This window comes from Ictidomys tridecemlineatus, chromosome 2 (assembly GCF_052094955.1).
Source record: "Ictidomys tridecemlineatus isolate mIctTri1 chromosome 2, mIctTri1.hap1, whole genome shotgun sequence".
Lineage (NCBI taxonomy): Eukaryota > Metazoa > Chordata > Mammalia > Rodentia > Sciuridae > Ictidomys > Ictidomys tridecemlineatus.
Genome location: NC_135478.1, coordinates 128824736 through 128847359, shown reverse-complemented (window position 1 = coordinate 128847359; position 22624 = coordinate 128824736). Strand labels below are relative to the sequence as shown.

Here is a 22624-nt window from a genome sequence, read left to right as displayed (position 1 = left end):
CGGGCCCCAAATTCCTCAATAGGACACCCATAGCGCAAGAGTTAACAACTAGAATCAACAAATGGGACTTACTCAAACTAAAAAGTTTTTTCTCAGCAAAAGAAACAATAAGAGAGATAAACAGGGAGCCTACATCCTGGGAACAAATCTTTAATCCACACACTTCAGATAGAGCCCTAATAACCAGAATATACAAAGAACTCAAAAAATTAGACAATAAGATAACAAATAACCCAATCAATAAATGGGCCAAGGACCTGAACAGACAGTTCTCAGAGGAGGACATACAATCAATCAATAAATACATGAAAAAATGCTCACCATCACCATCGCTAGCAGTTAGAGAAATGCAAATCAAAACTACCCTAAGATACCACCTCACTCCAGTAAGACTGGCAGCCATTAGGAAGTCAAACAACAATAAGTGCTGGAGAGGATGCGGGGAAAAGGGCACTCTTGTTCATTGCTGGTGGGACTGCAAATTGGTACAGCCAATTTGGAAAGCAGTATGGAGATTTCTTGGAAAGCTGGGAATGGAACCACCATTTGACCCAGCTATTCCCCTTCTCGGTCTATTCCCTAAAGACCTAATAAGAGCATGTTACAGAGACACTGCTACAACGATGTTCATAGCAGCACAATTCACTATAGCAAGATTATGGAATCAGCCTAGATGCCCTTCAATAGATGAATGGATAAAAAAAATGTGGCATTTATACACAATGGAGTATTACTCTGCATTAAGGAACGACAAAATCATAGAATTTGGAGGGAAATGGATGGCATTAGAGCAGATTATGCTAAGTGAAGCTAGTCAATCTTTAAAAAACAAATACCAAATGACCCCTTTGATATAAGGGGAGTAAACAAGGACAGGGTAGGGACGAAGAGCTTGAGAAGAAGATTTACATTAAACAGGGATGAGAAAAGGGGAGGGGAGGGGAGGGGAGGGGAGGGGGGATAGTAGAGAATAGGACAGACAGCAGAATACATCAGACACTAGAAAGGCAATATGTCAATCAATGGAAGGGTAACTGATGTGAAACAGCAATCTGTATACGGGGTAAAGTTGGGAGTTCATAACCCACTTGAATCAAACTGTGAAAGATGATGTATTAAGAACTGTGTAATGTTTTGAACGACCAACAATAAAAAAAAAAAAAAAAAAAAGCAAACGAGGCTAAAAACTGCCTGGAAAACAAACCAAACTTGGTTCACTGAGCAGTTTTTTGGCTCTTATTTGCCTACTTTGGCAGTTTACAGACTGCTGATAATGTAAAGGAAATTAAATGCCTCAACTGAGAAGGCTCTTGGTTTGGCAAACTCCCCTGAGTGCTCCAAGATTTATATTTAATTTCCAGGGTTTCTTGGTCTGTTGTGTCATTAATTAAAGAGGAAAATACAGTCAGCATGCATCATGATAAAAGCCACTTGAAGATCATTTTTGTGTCAGACTTACAACTGAAAAATATCTTGTCTTTCCAAGTGGTGCTGAAGCATGAAGCATACAGAATGCTATGACCTTCTTTATTAGGTCAAGATAACCAAAATGCAAGTATGTGGAAACTATGAAATGGATGTGAGCATTTTCTAATAGCATAAATGTGATAGACAGTGATTTTGATTTAGCAGGTGTGTGGTTAGCATCACTCAGAGTTAGATGGGAAGATTTATGTCAATGATGTAATTTAAAAGAAGCTGTTCCTCTGGGTTACTTAAAATGGACTCTGGTTTAGATACTCAGTTTTCCCTTACTCTAGGGCTTCATTATCACATGGCCTTCTTTTGTCTGCCTGTCTATATTGGATATGCCCATGCTAAGAGCCATAGCCAAGTAGTATGATGCATGGCATTTTTGGTTGAAAGGTGACGCCAGCAAGCCATTGAGATGATATGATTATGTTAAGATCTGCATTCATATGGATGTTAGACCCCTGCTGTCCATCTGGGCCTGCTACAGGACTCCTGGAGAATTCCCATTGGTTGGGGAAGTGTGGTAGGAGGGAATTCCGGAGGAGGGATTTCCTGTTGGAGTGTCCAGGAGAACGCTGCTTGCATCTGTCGGCATTTTTTTCCCTGAGAGCCTACGGAGGCATTGGCGGGGAGTTTCAAAATTAAGTTTGTTCCTGCTTGAGTGGCTCCTGATTTTGTGCCCAGCCAGACTGCGGCATGCCCACCCAGTGTCACCATCTGGATTATGATATCATCGAATATGGGTCGTGTTCACCCAAATTTCCAGTTGTAATGTTAATCTTCCTAAACTTTTATTGTCCTCAAAATTCAGATGAAACATATTGAGCTATTTACAGAGCCTCTGGTATTTAATAAAATACAACAAGGGAAAAATGCAATGTGGTTTGATTTGATATGCTTTTAAAGGTATTTGAATGCCTGCTTGTGCTGCGGTTCAGTACACCATGGGTCCTCTCTACAAAACATTCTTTCTAACTTCCTTCAAAGGTATATGTCAATTCATAATAAAAACTCTTCAGTTTGAGTCTGGGGGTGTAGCTCAGTGGTAGAGCATTTGCCTGTTAGAGGCCCTGGGTTTGATTCCCAATATCAAAATGAACCAGCAAACAAATGAACAATGTGCAACTGATACTTGTGTTGAAGATTTGTGCAAGGGAGTTATTTCTACTAGCTACCAAGGAAAGGAAGGCATTTATCTGTACATCTGAAGAAAAATGCATTGCTCTTGAAAGTGTTTCATTTCACTCCATTGTAAAACCATGACCTTTTAAAAATTATAACTCCTTACAACTAGAAATTGGGCAGCCATCACTGCACTAGATAATGGGTGTTAGGACAGGAAGACATCAGACCCCTACTGTGGTTGAATTCCTGTGTCCCTAGACTGCCATTGTCCACCTGTTCTGAGCTATGCCCATGTTCTAATGATAATAATGTTCTAATGACATCTGATGATACTAGTTAGAAATAATAAGTATGACCACGAACAATGCAGATTTAGGAAATGTCTAAGGTCATGGGACAATGAAAATATTTAATATGTGTATTCCCTATCTTCAAATGGGTTAGAGAATTTAAATAAAATGTTATATCTTTAAATCATCAACAGGCTGCTTGAGATTGAGAGGAGCTGGAAGGAGATCATTCCAGCAGAAGCTAATTAAAATCATTTTAAACATTAAAATTTTTGTAAATAATTTATAAAGTAACGTGGAGTTTGGCAACAATTTTTAAAACATAAATTTTAAAATTGAAATGAATAATTATTGCTAATAACAAGTGTATGGGTTGATGGGTTTTTATAATGAGATCACATAAAACTAGGAAATAGACTTTTGATGGGACCTCAGAAATCCTCTTCATGCTCCCCTACAAACAAACATAAATATTCTTCTGATTTTAATGACCAGATTTCAGGTTGGCAATGCTGGGCTTGGCACCAGAATCACGAGCCACCACACACCTTTGTAGGTTCAAACAGCAAGTCTTTATTCCCGCTCTCACACCACCTCCACACAGGTCCAGGGGCAAAATCGTTCTCCTGTCTGCCTGCACAATTCACCTACTCCACAAGGCTATCTCCAAATCCCATTTTAATCTCACAAGAACTCAATAGGAACAAGCCGCAGGAACACCCTAATCCCAGCAATAATCTTCAATCTCCAACTTCCCTAAAACCCATTATCTTAAACTGGCAACACCTTAAACTCAAGGAGCCGGTTACTTCCTCAAACCTGATCAGCTCTAAACCCGGATCTGCCTTGGTCCTTGAGCAAGGTCACCTTATTAAAGCATGCATGCAATGTCCCATCGAATGTCCTCTAAGCAGCATGGGGTACGCTTGGCAAGGAAATTTCGATGCATCATTCCTACTTGGTAATGGCCCTCAGCATCAGGTTGCTTGTTTGTGAATTTTATGTAAGTGGAATCATAAAGTTTGTACTGTTTTGTGAGTGAATTCTTTCCCACAATAGTATGTTTGTGAGGTGCATGCATATTGTTGTAAGTTGCAATGGCTTTTTTTTTTTCATTCGTATTGACAATTCCTCTGAACATTTAATGATGCACCTATGAAACCATTTATGTTGTACATAGATGAGCACTGCGTAGAGCATGAATATGTCCAGCTTTAACTGACTGTGTTTTGATTAACAGAGATACAATTCACATACCAGAGAATTTATAATTTTAAATGGAATAATGCAGGGATTTTTAATATATTCATAAAGTTTCATAATAATTTCAGCTACTTAATTAAACTACATTTCCATCATCTTGAAGAGAAACTCTGTACCTATTAGTAGTCTTTCTCCATTGTTGCTCCCTCCCTCAGTCTTTTGTAACCATTAATCTGCTCTCTCAATGGATTTGTCTATTCATATAAATGGGATCATATAAATGAAAAATTTCATATAAATGGGATCATAAAATAAAATCCCTTTTATCTCTCATTTAACCATGGTTTTATCAAGAAAGGCACTTGAATTTTGTCAAATGCTTTTTCACTTCATTACAAGGTATTGGGTAGTTTTTGTCCTTATTTCTATAAATATGATGTATGATGATTAACATTGATATATTAAACCAACCGTGTATTCCTGGGATTTGTCCTACTTGATCATGGTATCTAATTCACCTTATATGCTGTTGCTTTCAATCTGCTTGTGCAGATGGCCCCTGGTTTACAATGGTTCCATACACAATATTTCAACTTTATGAAGATATGAAAGAGATAAATGTTCAATAGAAACTGGGTTTTGAGGTCTGGGGCTATAGCTCAGTGGTAGAGTGCTTGCCTAGCATGTGTAAGGACTAGGTTTGATTCTCAGTACCACATATAAATAAATAAAATAAAAGTCCATTGACAAAAAAAATATTTATAAAGGAAAAAAAAACCCTGGGCTTTGAATTTTGAACCATCTTTTCCCAAGATAACGACATGTGGTAGAATATTCTTTGGCTATGCCCAACCCTAGCCTCATGTAAGTTCTAAGGGTGTATGAAGTAGGCTAGACTAAACTATGACATTCAGTAGTTTAGGTATATTAAGCTCATTTTTGAAATAATATTTTCAACTTATGATGGGTTTATAGTATATAACTGCACTATGAGGAGCATTTGTATTTCTTTACATCCATATTCAAAACAAATACATAGTCTTCTTTCTCTGTTGTGTATTTGATTTTGTTATTAGGGCATTACTGATATCGGAGTTAATTGAGAATGATTCTTTCCTCTTTTGTTTTTTGAAATAGGCTGTGAAGGATTGATTTAATTAATCTTTAAACAGGTAGTAGAACTCACCAGTGAAATGACATGCTCCTCGGCTTTTAATCATGGAAACTTTTTTTTTATTATTACCAAGTCAACCTTTTTTATTGTTATACATCTGTTTAGATTCTTTCTTTTTCACAGTATCACACTCAGTAGTTTGTGTCTTTTTAGAAGTTTTGCCCATCTCATCTAAGTTATCTAATTTGTTGGTCTATGAATATGCATATAGCACCCTTGTAAATCTGTTTCTTTAAGGTTTGCAGAAATATTTCATTTCCAATTTTAGTAATTTGCATCTTTCCTTTTTCTTGGTTATTAGCTAAAGATTTGTAGATTTTGTTTTCAAAGAAATATTTTAATTAGCTGATTTTGATTTCCTCTATTGTTTATTGTTTTTCTATTTTCTATTTTACTTATTTCTTCTCTAGTCATTTTTTCTTATCTCTACTTGATTTAGGTGTAGTTTGCTTTACCATTTTCTAATTTCATAAATAGGTTATTGTTTGGTATCTATTTTCTTTTTTTCTTAAGGACTCTTCCCACACTCTGTTGGCTTATAGATGGTCTTCTCCTCCTGTGCTTATATAGTCTTTTCACTATGTGTGTCTCTGTGACCCATTTTTTCCTTGTATAAGGACACTAGTCACTTGGATTAGGATCCCCCCTAATGACTTCATTTTAACTTAAGTTTTTTTTTTTTTTTCTGTAACACTCTGTCTCCAAATAGAGTCACATTCCTAAGTCCTAGGACTGAGGACTTTGGCTTTTATTTATTTATTTTGCCTTTTTGTGGGTCATAATCCAACTCACAACATCTGAAAAAGTTTGATTGATTGAAAATATTTAGAACCTCTGGATGATTCTGTTTTCTTTCAGAGAGAATCCTTTTAGATTTAACATATAATTAGAACAGGTAAATCACTTTAATACACTCACAAATTTAGATGCTTCTATTAAATAAGGACTTGTCCGTATGTTTCTCTGTGTATCACCTTTCATTGGTCCTGAATGAAAGTCATGGTTATTTGCAAGAGTCATAACACCTGTCTTTTTTCTTTTTTTTTTTTTTTCTTCTTCTTCTTCATTTCTCTTTTGGTACTAGACATTGGCTTATAGGCCAAGGCCTTTTTATTTATTTTATTTTATTTTGAGACAGGTTCTTTCTAAGTTATCCAAATTGACCTCAAAAATGCAATCCTCCTGCCTCATTCTCGGAGTTGCTGGGGTGACAGGCATGTACCACCATGCCTAGAGCAACATCTATCTTCTTAATTCCAGTTTTTATTGAGGTGGTTTATTTTCTCAAGGTTATCATAAAATTTATTGTTCCGTGAATTTGGGAGTTCATATATACTCAGTTCACCTTATGGAAGAATTTTAAGTTGGCACTTAAAATTGCTAAGTGAAAGAAGCCAGTGTGAGATGTTCTCTATTGTGTTAATCCAATTCTGTGGCTTTCTAGAAAAGCACAACTATAAAGAAAGTAAAGTTAAAAAAAAAGTGATTTTCAAGGTCTGTGGGCAAGAGAGAAGGGATGAATAGGAGGAGCTCATGGGATTTTTAAGGCAATGAAACTATTATTTATGCTGTTGTAATGGTGGATGCTATGCATTTGTCAAAACCCGTAAAACTGTATAGTGCAGTGTGAATGCTAATATGAATTATGGACTTTAGTTGATATATTAATATTAGTTCTTCAGTGCTAAACATTTACCACACCAATACAAGCTGCTAAAAATAGGAAACACCCTGAGTGCAAGTATATGGAAACTGTGTGTACTTTCTTTTCAATTTTCTATAAACCTAAAACTTTTCTAAAAACTAAATCCTACTATTTTTTAAAAATGCATCCTATCCTTTTTATGTAGTCCTTTTAATTTTATGCACAAATGTCATAAAATGAAAAATGGTGGACCAGCCAGTGTAGGGTAGAAGTGTTAGAATTAGTCTTTGCAAATATTTCAGGGCAGCTGCATCATGTGGATGTTAGTTTTATCATCTGCAAGATGAAAGCAGTGGAGTACTTTATTAATTGCTGTGTGCAATTTTACTATTAAAAGAGAACACAATGAAATATTAATACCTGCTTTACTGCAGATTGACCTTGAAAACATAATATCTAAATGAGAACAGCCAGATGTAAAAAGGAGTTATATGATATGTAGTCTCATATCTATCATACAAAGAATATGCAGAACAGTTAAATCCATAGAGATGAAATGAAGATGAATAATGTCAGGGGCAACAGGAGAAGGAAATGAAGAGTGACTGATTCATGAGTACAGGATTTTGTTTGGGGATGAAAAGAAATGTTTTAGAACTAGAGAGTGATCACATTGACAAAGCATATAGTCTAATACTTATAAATTTTATACTTTACAAAGATTAAAATGGTAAAGTTTGTATTGTATTATTGCAACAAAAAAAGAAAGTAAGAAAAAATTCCACAAATTATTGAGTTGAGACTTTTCAGGAGCAGTGGTTGAAAACAAAGCCTTTTATTGTATATTAAAATAATTTGTAAAATTTTAATATTTCAGGTAATTGTGAACATACATGTGACTATATCGTATATACATTTGTGTGTGTATATATTTTTGTAGGCTATATTTTACCAAAATTCTTAAGTACACTGATAAAGAAAATTTTTTGAATTTGACTAAAGAAAACGTATTTCCTACAGTGTAGAAAGGAGATAAACTTTGACTATCCTAAATTTGGGGAAAAAAATAACAATGTTTGGGATATAACTGTTAACAGGATTTAGAAAGGAAAAAAAAGATAAAATTGAGACCAAACTTAAAATTTTACACAAAGATATGTTTTTTCCTTGTTTATTTCCATGAGCATATATATATATGGTTTTGACATGAATAAAAATATTAATAATTTTTCACTCTGCTTTAAGGAATGCTAATAATCACCTTTTTTAGAAGTCATGCTTTCTCAGCAAGTCTTTTTTTAAAAAACATTATTTTTAATTTAGGAATAAGATTTTTTTCTTCCTGAAGTAGTCTTAAGAATCTTCATGGTCAACATAATTTTATGTATTTAAAAAATGCATAATAGATGGCTAACATAGTTATTATTTTTCCTGCCAAAACAAGATAATGAGAAAACAATCAAAATATCAAATTTTGTTGCATTTGAGTGATTTGGTCATCAATATGTATTGATGTTAAATCCGAAGTAAAACAAGAGTTTTTTTCTTTCTTTCTTTAATTATATGTGATTCTGTATAATTCTTAACCTATGCATATAGTATGGCCTTAAATACACACACACACACACACACACACACACACACACACACACACACTTTTTTTTTCTCTTCTTTTTAACACCCCAAATAATCAAGGAATTACTTCAGTTAACACCCAGGCCTCTCTCACTCTGGAGTCAACTTTAAGAATCTTCATGACCAACATAATTTGGGTGAAACTCCTGTGGGTAAGCACAAAGGGGTTTCTAATGGGTTCCCTGATCAAGGAACCAAAAAATGTAAGCACCAAAAAAATATAAGTAGTCAAGCCTCTTCTACAAGGCTCCTGGGGTTGCTGTGGGGGTGGTGGAAGAGTTTTCCCTCTACCTTCTTAGGAATTCTGCTAGGGCCCTGGAAACCAAACTGACAAAAGGCCTATTAGTGAGAAAATACATAGACACAGTGAAAGATATGGAAAATAGACCCAGGACATTTTTCCTGGCTACAGCAGTTTCCTTATCAGCCTTGTCCAGTAGTAAATCGTAGCTGTTGTTATTTAACGGCCCAGGCTTCAGCCAGAGTAGGGCAGGAAGGGAAAAGGTCAAAGAACTCTCACCCAGTAGCACTTAACTCCCTGCCATAGTGGATCAGCTGATTCTAATGCAGTGAACTCTAGGAACTTCCCTACCTACCCTTTTGTCCTATCCGAACGCACCAGCTGATCCTAATAAACCCTAGGAATTACCTTTCTGCCCCACCCTAAGTGAGGCCTATAAAACTCAGACCCTTGGGTAGGCCCAGTTCGGTTTTTCTGTCCCAGCATGAGCCTCTTGGATGTTTGACTGACTCTTCCGCTGAATACGGAAGAGCTTGTTGATCCCAGGTTGGCTCCCTGCCCCCATTCTTTGTGCTTACATTTTTTGGGTTCCTGACCTGGAACCCACTTGAAACCCCTTTGTGCTTACATACAGCACACACACCAAAAATTGAAAAATCTAAGCATTGGTCGGAAGAATGAGGCTTGAGCACCATCTTAAGCTGAGCAAAGGTGTAGTGGTTTTAGGTTCTGGTTGGTGGGCTCCTTGTGGGCAGGGAGGGGAGAAAGTGTCTGGTGAGGAACAGCCGTCTCTATTTGGAAGGCAGAGTCTCTCAGCTCATCAGAGTGGTCTCTGCAAGGAGCTATCTTCCTAGTTCAGAGAAATCTTTACACGTGGAAATTTTCTTAATAAAAGGGAAATTTAAAGCTAGGCATGGTAGTGCATATCTGTAGTCTCAGGGGCTTGGGAGGCTGAGGCAAGAGGATCCCAAGGTCAAAGCTAGCCTCAACAACTTAGTGAGACCTGTCTCAAAAAATCAAAGAGCTGGGGATGTGGCTCAGTGGTTATGTGTTCCTGGGTTCAATTCCTGGTACCAATAAACAAGTGGGGGATTTATATTCTTTTTACACAGAGGAAAATGAAACAGCTTTCCCTACTTCTGCTGTTGCTTAGTTGCCATTAGCTCAAAATAGTCCACGTGTCAGAGATGCATGCTTTGAGGCTGCCTATTCTGGTATCCTTCACTTTTTCTTAGTTGAACCTATTTATGCAAAGTGAGTGAATTATAGTAAATTAATTTCAGTGGACTTACTGATGAGCTAAATTTAGAAAATGGGTTGATGTTTGCCAGGGAAGACTGTTCTCAACCTGTTCCCTTTTTGTCTATGCAGGGAGGAGGTGGATCTGTCTTCTGCGGGCAAGTCGGGTGTTCTCATTGGCTACTGTCCTCAGCAGGACGCCCTAGATGAGCTCCTGACCGGTTGGGAACATCTCCATTATTACTGCAGCCTACGGGGGATTACAAAGCAGTGCATCCCTGAGGTAAGCATCCCTAGAGTTTTTCCAAAAAGAAGGACCCATTGAGGAATGCTTAGTTAGCACCTCTGGCCCCAATGTCTCTCTTACTTTATAAGAAAAAGGAGCCATAACATCGAGTAAGCTTATCAGAAAGGCTTTTTCCATTATGATTGTACAAAAGGAGACATTAAAATATGGTTGTATTATTGATATTATTTATTTAAAATGTGTCTGAGACATGAGAAAGAAGTTAAATAAAAAAATAACACCATTTCTGACTTTGTGTCTTCCTTCTTTTCTCTAAATGGCTTTTATAATTACTGGACTATTAATTTATATTCAAGAGCACATATAGACTGGGTATGTCCAGAGCTTACAGGGGAGAGATCACAGAATGTATATGAAATTTTGGAATGGATAATTTCCTGGTGAGCAGGCCCACAGATTACTGCAAGGAGTCTCATTCTGAGTGGCCTCAGGAGACAGAAGGAAGAGTAAGATCCGCAGGACCCCCAGACCTCCGCATATCATGGAGAGAGGAAGGAGAGTCTAGTGTAATTGAGGCAAGAAACTGCTGCCACTTCTCTTGATGGGAGCAGTGGTCAGGGAAACAGTGGGGAGAGCCTTGATGGACAGATCAGAAGATGTTCCAAGTAGAGAGTACTGGAATAGCAGTTGCTGCATGCACAATTTTACCTTTTCTGCACCTCATTTCTGGATTCTGCACTAGGAGCAGGAAAAAAAAATTAGCTTATGTGATATTCTATTAGAGTCCATGGGAACACTGTAGGACTCACAAGAGACAAAACTAATAGTCATCGCCTTCACCAGTCCATGAAAATTCATTCACTGTGCTGTTTTTGTAATGCTTCAGCCTTCATTTCTTATTCATGCTCTGTGACTTCAAGTGAAGCCAGAACAGACCCTCTACCTCATTGTGGAGACCCTGGACCCTTTATGCACCTCCCATCTTAATAAAGCAAAGAAAACTAACCACTCTGCAGAAGACCTGCTCACTGCAGTTAAACAGATCTTAGAATCCAGCACTAATTGTTGGCTCCATCTTTAATAGGCATTTTCTCTGTCAGCTCCCCCTTGTTAGTTTTTGATTAAAGAGGCAGATGCTTGGCAAATGCTGTAAGCTGGCCCCTTTGCTGTCTGGGGGGAAAGTGCCTGTGAAAAGTCTCTTAATATAGAAAGGCTTGGTGCTTCCTGTCATCCAGGGCAATTGCCTCCTGATTCTCAGCTGTCTTTCAGCCTTGTTTTCTGAACTCCTCCACGGAGAAGTTATTTTAATGGCCACCAATTAAGAACTGGCTTTATTTCTTTCTTGAGACTGCAACTGATTTTGCAGACAGTATTGCTACTTGCTCGCTCAGAGGTTTCTAATAGATCAGCACACTTTTGCATCTGCTCCCAAAGGCAATAGCGCCCTTCCTAGCAAATACCCCTCTCCTGTAAATGGTGGGAATATATAGAAATGTAGACCAGTTTGTTAGCTTTTTGTTGCTATCTGACAGAAACCACTTAGAGGAGGAAAAGTTACCTTTGGTTCATGCTTCTAGAGGTTCAGTCCATGGTCAACTGACTCCATTGCTCTGAGACTAAGTTGAGGCAGAACATTATGGTCTAAGAAAGAAAGTTGCTTAGCTCATGACAGCCAGAAAGTAAGAGGGTGGGGGGAGAGGAAGAGGAAGAGAGATAAGGAGCCCAGATCAGATTTAGTACAAGGCCATAACCCCAGTGAGCCACCTCCTCCAGCCATGCTCCACCTGTCTATAGTCATCACCCAGTAGTCCATTCAAGTTAATAACCTATCAAATGGATCAATCCACTGATAGCCCTCATAATCCAATCTTTTCACCTCTGAATATCACTGCATTGCTTAACATGTGAACTTAGGGGTTGGAGGACATTCCTACATACAAATCATAAAAAAAATGGGTATATGTGCTCTGAAATATTTACCACAAGATGACCAGAGGGAATTATTATAAAATAACAGAAAATAACTATTGTAGCTAATGCAGTCATGCACTGTTTATATATAATAACTTTATTATTAAAGTTCTAGTCAACCACAGACCATGTATTTGATGGTAGTCCCCTAATATAATGGAACTGAAAAATTCCTATCACTTAGTGACATCATAGCCATAATATGGTAACACAGTGCATCACACATGTTTGTGGTGGTGGTGGTGGTGGTATACATACCTGCACTGTCAGCCACATAAAATTTTTTTTTGTAACAAGGATACAAAACAAAAAACAGTTGATAATAAATGACTGTTACTGGTTTATATACTTACTACATGATGTTTTTATGATTAGAGTATACTCCCATTTACAAAAAACAGTTTACTATAAGGCAACATGCCATGTAACACCAGCAAAAGCCTCAAACATCTTGTGATTACTGAGTCTTGATTGCATTAAGAGGCCCTATCAAGTGATTGAGCTATAATATCTAGGTTTGTGTAAATAAACTCTAAAGAGTTTATCGGAAGATGAAATTTTCTAACAATTCACTTCTTAGAAACTGTCTTGTTGATAAGCAATGCACAACTGTATTTGAGTATTCTTTTTCTAGGTCATGTTTTTATGGTATTTTACAGTCAACATGTAAAGTAGATAACAGGATTACTCCTCATTTTGTAAATAGAGAAACTGAGGCACAGAGCACTTATACAAGTAATCTGGATAGCTTGTGGCAGAGTTTTGTTTTGAAATTATGTAAACCAGCTCCAGAGTACATGTTCTTCATTAAAACACTACCCTGATCCTTAGTGCATTCTGGTTGCTAGTGATATAAAATGAAATTACTTGTGCCACCAACAGCTCAGTCTTACATTTTATTCATTGGAATGGTCAAGGGAGTGGAAATCACATGGGTTTACTGTGTGGCTCCTCTAACCCTGAGCTTTGCATAGTTGATTTATCTTCCACTGGCTCAGGTTGGGACCCCATGTGCACCCCCACCTCCTAGCTTTCAGGACACAGACATAAACATGAGATTTTTTTTTCTTTTTAGCTCATCTACAGTGCATGTTGTTTATTTTCTCTAGGCTCCATCTATTTTCATGGCAACATGGACAGCCACCTTGGGTCTTTTGTGATTCAAGGAGATCATCCTATGCTTGCTGAAAGTCCCCCAGATCAGCCTCACACCCCAACTTCTTCCCTACAACCCTCAGAGCCCAAGCCCTGTGCTAAACTTGATCCATGTTTCAGGGGCCCCAGCCCACCTATACTCCAGCTAGCTGGTTATTTTTGTTAGTCACATCCCTCACTCCTGAAAACCTTCACAAGTCCAGGAAGGCAAGTAAAAGGTAACTCTTCCTTCAGCTTGAATTCAGGTCCCACGGGTTGAAGTAATGATTTCCAATTTTCGCTCTTTCATTATGCACATTTTGTAAGGTATACATATTTGAGCCTGAATTTAATTATCCTGGTAAAGAATTTTATATTAAATTACAATCGAATGATTCAGGAGACAAGGACTACAATGTCTGGGATGCTAGAGAAAGAAAGCATGTGAGAGGAGTTAATGGGTGTGGGTAATTTCAGGGCTAATATCAAAGCCAAGCAATTGAGCAACACTTTGAATTAGGATGAGGTGTAGCAGATTTCCATTTTAGTTTTCCCTGGGATTGAATATGTAGAGTCTTTACCGATATCATTTTTTGTGAATATGCACAAATTCTTTCCAGGAAAAACACATACTGTGTGTGGCTTCTCAACATCCTCTATAGCCATACATTTGTCTTGAGTTTTTTTTCCATTCATAGTTTTACAAGAATGAGCTAGAAGTCACAAGGGGGGGATGAAAGAGTAAAGGTCATCTGCAAAGGGAGGCTGAGAAAATAATAATTTCTATCTAAAAGTCTCTTACTTATTTTAATCTTACATGAAATTTTAAAGTGATCCTCATATTTGCTAGTGGATTACTTCTAGCCTTGGAATTCAACAATTATTTAATATTTTCTGGGCAATCTATTTTGGCTCCAATGATAAAAGCCCTACCATGTGGCAAGTGTGATGGAGACATGGGGAATATAAAGACAAATAAACCCTGATCTTTTGCCTTAAGTCAGATACTATTTCTAGAATTTTCTGGGAGAAAAATAACAGACTGTATAACTTATGACATTTTGTTTTTTAGGGGAGAATAACAGATTCTGTAACCTGTGACATTTTGGGCCATAGGTAGTATTTTGCCAGCCTTGATTGCTAGGACATTATGTTTGCCATTATTTTGATAGCGGTGCAGAGTGCAGAAAGATGGCAAATACTTCTTATTAGGCCATTTTCAGTTATTTTCTGAAAATGTAACATTTAGAGAGCATTAGATCAAACTGATACATTTGTTCCTGTCTCTTCTGGAATCTTTGCTGTGGTTAACTGATTGAGGATTTGGAGACTGCAGCATTTAATATTTTGTGATATTGGAAAAAAAATGCCATACTTTCCCTGGTTTCATAAAAAATAAGCCATAATATCTTGATGAAATTATTCAGCATTTCTCTAATTAGTCTGAGGTACATTTCTACAAAACCATATTTTTATTATTAAATTTTACTTCATTTGTTCATCAGCTTTCATTTATTGCTGATATTTATAATGTATGAGAGTAAAATAAAAACTAATTATATACATAATACTTTTCATTATTTTATTTACTTTTATGGTTTGAAAAAAAAAATCACCCCAAACTTATTTTTCTCCATGTGTTATTGCTGCTAGCCATAGAGCTCTTAGCATTTGCTTTTTTCCCAAAAGACAAACTTTTGAAACAATTTCTGCAATGCTCCTAGGCCGCCTTGGACAAAAGCTTCCTTGGTGGGGATCCTTCTGGGTTCCCTTCAATCATCATTACCCCTTTCTGGGGCAATTTTGGGTGAATCCATTAGTACCACTGTCATTGCTCTAGTTTCTGCAGTGTCAGCCATGTGTGTCTCTATTCATTTGACACTTCATTAATGTTTGTGTTTGATTATTTTAAGTAAAATGTTCTATTTGAATTTTTTATTCTTTTAAATTTTATTCAGTTTATGTTAATTGATCAAGTGGGCTGAATGATGCCAGGAAAAAGACAGTTTGTTTATATAAAGCAACCTGGGGACAACAAGTTGACTGTTTTCCTAAGAACAAGCAATTGGCCTTGAGTCTACTTTCTTAGGCAGATAGCTGAAGATTTGAGATGGCTTCTTCATGAATCCTTTGGGCCTGGAAGTCTGTTTTCTCGACTTATGCTATTTGAACACAAGATCAGTTCTGGAGCTTTATAGTTCATTTTCTAAATTATTCAGAGATTAAATAAATAAAAAGTAGAGCAAATTTGTGTGAAAGTTTTTATTGGGAAGTATTTACAGCACTGTTATATTTTAAAGCCTCTTAATATTATCATCATCTTATCCATTTACCGTCATTTTCTAAATTTATCAATAAATATATATTCATTAGAGGAAAGCTAAATTTTATTAGGTATTTAGAATACACAATTATTAACTTTATCTTCATATTCCTATGGAAGTTTTCCTCTTTTCCTAAATTTGAATTAAAGTATGATATTGGAAGACTATACTTTCAGAGAAGTTTTTCTGATCATGTTGAGCCCTGGAAACCATGAGGAGGAGCTGAGTGAGGGAAAAAAAAAAAAAAAAGAAAAATGATACTGGCCAGTTTGGTTGTGTAATATGCCATGACATGTGACTGAATCAGTAAGGGTCACTGCAAGTGAATTGGGCTGGCTACTAAATAACCACACAGAGACAGAAAATACCTTTTTTGGGGGTTTAGTGACAACTCCTCAACCTCAGCTCCCACAAAGGAGGCAAGAGAGGCAGGCAAAAGAGAGAGAGTGAGCATGCCTGAAACCCTCCTATTGGGAGAAGCCATTCAAGAATAGTCTACCCAAACAAGGCAAGGGATTGTGTTCCAGCAAATGGGGGTGAGGGGTATAGCCTAGTCCCATTGGGTGATGCCCACTCCCAGAGCTGCACTCACTTGCAAGCAAAAGTGAGGTCCGCCTGCTGCTTTGGTGCTGGGAGCAGAAGCCAGGTCCACACCTTCATTATCAAGGCTAAGGGCACATTCTCAGCTCCTGTTCAAGGCGGCCCCCTGACAGTAATGTCTAAAACTGAATCTATATTAATATTTTAATTAATATCATTATGGTCACCAGAGTCAAATAAAACTGCAACATTTTAAATTATGCAGAACTGGGGAAAAAAAAAGAAATTGCCCAATTTGACTCCCAGTACAGGAGATGGTGGAATTGGAAACAACATAGACTATGGTGCCAATTACTGTTGGAAATACTGACATAAGTGCTGTGAGATGCATGTGATACCTGCAATAGGGGATCAGTATTTATGCTGAGGAAAGACAAGATGAGTTGAATTTTCAAGGGTGTGTGAAATGAGGGCAGGTTGAAAGAGAGGAGAGGTAGAGAAGTTGTGTGCATGGGGTCCTGGGAGAGTCGGAATTCCCCTGTGGCCAAGGGTGGAGCTTTGGTGAATGAAGTGACCATCCTCATTACTTGATAAAATGGTTCCCAGAAGTTAGGAACAAAGCATTCCCCATTCTTTCCCCACCTCTAGATACTGAACTCTGAGTGTGCAAACTCTTACCAATGGTTTCTTAATGTACAGTGGATATTGCTTTGTGCTAATATTGAAAAGTCCCCTCAGTTCTTTCCTCCCATGAAATTTTGACAGCTCACTGTCTTGGTTTCATTCCTGTTCAATTCCATCTCAGTGTTCATTCTGCTTTACCTTCTTTCTGCTCGCCTTAATTCGGACATTACTCTGGACTCAGAACTAAGTCTGTTTCTTGCCTACTATTTTCCTAGCTCCAGACCCAGGGGTTTGGGGGATCAGTCGGATGTCTGCAGGCACAGAATTTACCCCTCTTTTCTTTCTCAGTTTCTCCCTATATCATGAAGGAGAGTGGTCCAGGGAATGTACTTGACCATCCATGTGAGGGGTGGATAGGGGTTGATGGGAAGAAGGAGCAGGAGTCAGGGCTGAGACCTAGTGTCTGGTGGCATGGTGAGGGGTGGCATGCTCACCAACGGCTCCTCTCTTCCAGGTGGCTGGAGACCTTGTGAGGCGCCTGCACCTGGAAGCCCATGTGGAGAAACCTGTGGCCACCTACAGTGGGGGAACCAAGCGGAAGCTCTCCACAGCCCTGGCCCTGGTGGGGAAACCTGACATTCTTTTATTGGTGAGTAGTGGAAATATCAGTAATATGTCATTGTCTTGAAATAAGGTGCCCACTGCACGTGTACTTGTAAACTTAGTTTAACTAAATAGAATTCTTGTAGGAAATAACTTCAGAATTCACAACACTGATTCTACAAACTAATGAACTGTTCTGCCCTAACTCAACGTTTCCCAAACAAAATGTAAAACACTACTAGACTGATACAGAAATAAGACATGTATCTTTTGGTAGATGCACTTACCCTTGTCAAATTCAATAAAAAAATTTTTAAATGTTTTTTTTTTTACTTGTAGATGGACACATACCTTTATTATTTATTTATTTATTTTTATGTGGTGTTGAGGCTCAAACCCAGTGCCTCACACGTGCAAGACAAGCACTCTGCCACTGACCCCCAAACCCAGTCGACCATAAAATTATAACATTACAATTGTATTAAAAAATTAGAATTCACTTCTAATCTGAAAAAAATCAATAGGTATTTTTCCTCTAGCACAATGCTTTTAAGTCTTTTTCTACCAGCCGATATATGTTCATCATAACTGTAATAACACATATCTATGGTAAATCATGAGGATGGATGTGAGGGATTGCTATAATTTAGATGCAGATTCCGCCAAAGCCCATGTGTTAAAGCTGTGGCCCCACCCCATGCTTTGATTGGTAGTTGGTAGAACCTTTAGGAGGTGGGGCCTAGTGAGAAGTCTTTAGGTCATCCAGGGCTGCCCTCAGAGAGATGGTAAGACCTTGGACCCTTCTTCTTTATTGCTTCCTCACCATGAGGTGAGCAGTTTTGCTTCACCAAATGTTCCTCCCAAGACACATTGCCTGGTTGCAGCCCCAGAAGCAGCAGTGTCAACCAGTTATTATCTAGAACCTTCAAAATTGTGAAACAGAATAAATGCTTTCTCTTCGTAAGTTGTTTACCTCAAGTAGTTGTTATAATGATGAAAAACTGGCTAACACATAGATGCCTGGTGGACATGGAAGGGAGGGAAGAGAGTTCCAGGAAAGGTAGAGCATGAGCTATGGCCTTGAGACAGAGCATTCTGTAATCCATCTGGGAACTGCAATCAATTCTAAATTGATTCAAAGCATTAGTTGGAGGTGATACGGCCCCTAAATAGAGCCAATTGCCTTACATTTCAAAAACAGCTCTGGCTATACATAATGCCATTCAAACGATAAGTAGAATATTGTTCTTATGGTATAGATTAGATTCTAATAGCTAATGTTCACCCCAGGGCTGCACTTTGGCAGACTGTCTGATGGGTGTCAAAGAATATAGGAAATAAAGCAGATTCTCTTTTCTGTTCTTGTTTGCCAGATGAAAACGGCCTTTCAGTGGGAAAGTTAGTGGGGATTCAGAAAGTCCATGCTGAACAATGTGGTCCTGTCATTTATTGTCCTTTGGAAACTCACCCGAAAGTTGTTTTAATTCATCTAAGTTTGCTATTGAAAAGTCCAAAATCGAGGACTAATGCATAATTTTATATTCTGAAACCAAATAATACAAGTTAATATTTTCATCATTCTGCAGTTCCCAAATGGCATTACCCTCTCAAGGTGAGACAGTCTGAGCCTTAGCTCCTCCTGGAGGATGTCTCTGTGCTCAGCCCTGGGTCAAGGCATCTGCTCAGTCAGATGAAGGGGATCTGCTGTATGGTTGTGCTCTTGACTTATGACAGATCCTCAGCTTTCTCCTTTTTTTATCTTCCTTGCTCTCATTTCCATTGAATGTCCAGGACTCTGGCACAGTGGCCAGGTGAGGACCCTGGAGTCGTAGTGAACAGATGTGGATTTTGCTTTTGCAATTCTATAACATATGACTTTGCATGTTCTAAGCCTGTTTCCTCCTTGTCTGATATAATCCACATGAAGTGTGCAGCCAAATGCCTTGTGCTTAATAAATCTACATTAAGTGTTTAGTAACTATGATGATGGTGACTGTTCAGAGAATCAGTTTCAAACGATGGTTTTGAAGATCTCCGCTGAGAGACAAGGAAGGGCTCTTGGAACTCATGCCACAGTGATAATCCGGAAAATTAAAAATTACTCACCCAACCCTTTCACTGAACGATGTAGGACTATATTATTTACTTACTATTGTAAGTAGTACACACATGACACTTGATTTGTAGAAAAAGCCAGGTGTTTATTTTCCTGTTCAGTGACTTTTCTCCAACACTTCCCTTATGTTTTTTTCCCCCATTTCAGAGGAAGTTGATGACTCAAAGCTCTAAAGAAAAATGTGTTCAGTGCTCCCGGACTACAGAAAACCCAGAAATGCATTATATAGCTAGGCAAGATTTCTCTCCAAAGTGGTTCAGATAGCAAGTGTTTTGGAGTTTATTGAAGGAGAAAGCTTCAGGTTCCAAGAAATTCCAATTTATTTGATGTTACTAAATAAATGAAGCCTTTTTCTACTATCATATCTCTTTCCAGGAGATATCACTCTAAAAGTTTATGGAGGTGGAGGATTTATTTTAGAGACATCAAGGTTGGCTTATCTAAGCAGATTGTGAAGGGAATCTGGCTACTGTGAAAACATATCCCAAACCCCTATTTTTAAGGAGCCACAATTGACAAGTAAAAATTGTTTATATGTAAAGTGTACAGTATAATGTTTTGATACACACACTGTGAAATGGTTACCACAATCAAACTAATTTATATATCAAGCCCCTCACATGGTGACCTTTTTTTTTTTTCAGTTAGTGGTAAGAAAACATAAGATGAACTGTTTTAGCAAAATTCAAATGAACAATACAGCACTGTCAACTACAGTCTCTGTTAGTCCATTTGTGCTACTGTAACAACATATCACAGACTGGGTAACCTTATAAAGAAAAGAAATATATTTTTTTCCTGAAAGCTGGAAGTACAGGACCAAGGTACCATCAGATTTGGGGGTCAATGAAGGTCTTGTCTCTGCCTCCAAGATGGCACCTTGAACTAAGTATCCTCCAGAAATGGTGTGTAAGCCCTCCACAAGGGCACCTTGTACTAATCATGAATGGGAAGACTTCCTAACTCAATCACCTCTCAAAAGCCATGCTTCCCAATACTGTTGTATTGGGGATCAAGGAGACAAAAATATTCAAATCATAGAACCCTTATGCTGCGTATTATATCTCCAGAATTTATTAATTCCATATGTGTTAGTGTTTGGTCACTGTGACAAAGACCCGAGAAAAACAGCTTAGAGGAAGAAAGGTTTATTTTGCTCATGGTTTTAGAAGTTTCTGTTAGTGGTCAGTGGGCCCCATTGCTCTGGGCATGAGATGAGGCGGAACATCACGGCAGAAGTACTTAGCAGAGGAAGGCTTTTCATCTTCTGGCAGCCAAGAACAGAGAATAAAAGGGCTTGGGACAATATGGAGTCCCCAAGAGCATACTCTCGGTGACCTACCTTCTCCAACCATGCCCCACCTGCCTACATTCCCATCGTGCTCAATCTTGGTGACTACCATTGTAATCTGTTTATACGCTTTTGACTTTTCTACATGGTACTTGTGTGATCATAAAGTGGTCACCCTTTCATGTCCACCTTATTTCACTTAGTAAAACATCCTCCAACACTATACATATGTTGCTGGAAACTGAAGAGTTGCCTTCTTTTTAAGAAGGAATAATGTTTATTATATATACATGCGCACACACATGCACATACACACTCATGACAGCGTGTGCTTTTTTTCTCTTTTTGTGCCTTGCTTATTTCACTTAACCTAGCATCCCCTAGCTTCTTCCATGTTGTCACAAGTGACAGAATTCCATTCTTTTTTATTTCTGAATAATGTACTATTGTGTGTACATGCCATGTTTTTATCTGCTTATCTATTGATGGATACTTCTATTGATCCCATATATTGGTTAATGTGTACAGTACTGAAATAAACATGGGAGTGCATGGTTTTTACTCCTTGATATACTGATTTCCTGTTTTTTCCTTTTCATGTATTTAAAGTAATGGAATTTGGGGATCATATAGTAGTTCTATTTTCAATTTTGAGGAAGCCCCATACTGGCTTACTAATTTACATTCCCACCAACAGTATATAAGGGCTACATTTTCTCCATAAATGCCATGATACAAATATTCACAGGGGTTTTGTATAAAATCCTGTCAGTTTTCTTCATTCCTTTTCAATTTTTTTTTCCTCCTCTGACTGAACAACTTTACACAACCTGTGTTCACATTTCCTGATTCTTCCATTTACTTGATCAAATCGGCGGTTGACACTCTTACATTTTATTCATCACGATTTTCTGCTCCAGGATTTCTACTTGGTTCTTTTCACATGACGTCTCTTTTTGAAATTGTTCATGTGTTGTTTTTTTTCTGATTTTATTGTATTCTCTATTTATATTCCCTTTTTAACTCACTGAATTTCTTCAAGGTGATTATTTTCAGTTTTGTGTCTGGAGATTCTTAGATCTGCAGTTCAATGAGATCAGCTATTGGAATCCATCATAAGAACACAGAAACATTGTGTTATTCAGTGGTGTCCTGATTCTTTCTCCTCTATGCCCTCTTGATCATCCTCCTCTTCCTCCTCCTCCTCCTCTTCCTCTGTGTTGCTTAAAGTCTTGCATTTCTTCTGTTTTCAGTCTTTAATGGCTCTCTTTGGGAGAGAAACACTTTCCCCTGTCAGTTAGGGGGTGCATTCTGAGGCTGTCTTAGACTTTTTTATAGATATGCACACTGCACACTCCTTGATCACTCATGATGGGGGAGGGGAATTCTTAGGATTATATGCCTCTGTCCCTCCCACAGTGGAATCTCATGCCAGCTGCTGAGAGCTTCCCATCTGCCCTCTAGGGCAATGCCCTGAAATGCTTGAGCTTGTGTGCTTTCTCCTAACCCTTTAAAAAACTGTGCCGGTCGCTTATGTGAGATGCCAATTCCTGCCCTATTGGGGGTCCTTTCAGGGGGCCACTAGGAAAGGCAAAGTGAGACATTCAGAGTGCTTGTGTACCTGGGTACCAGTGTGAAGGAGCCCATAGAGAGACCTTCCAAGTGGCATAGGAGCAGGCTTTCTGGTGGAATTCCCAGAGTGGTTACAGTGGCCCATGGCCTCTCTTCCCTACTTCTAGTCTCTTCCAA

General features: G+C 38.1%; 1 protein-coding gene across 1 annotated transcript in view; it reads left to right on the top strand.

The window, feature by feature from the left end:
• The window catches only part of Abca13 (ATP binding cassette subfamily A member 13), a 422085-nt gene that overhangs the window by 358932 nt on the left and 40529 nt on the right, over window positions 1–22624 (top strand). The window contains exons 56-57 of the mRNA XM_078039756.1: window positions 10158–10308; window positions 17380–17514. Of these exons, the coding sequence (XP_077895882.1) occupies window positions 10158–10308; window positions 17380–17514 (286 nt within the window). The remainder of the gene's footprint in view (window positions 1–10157; window positions 10309–17379; window positions 17515–22624) is intronic.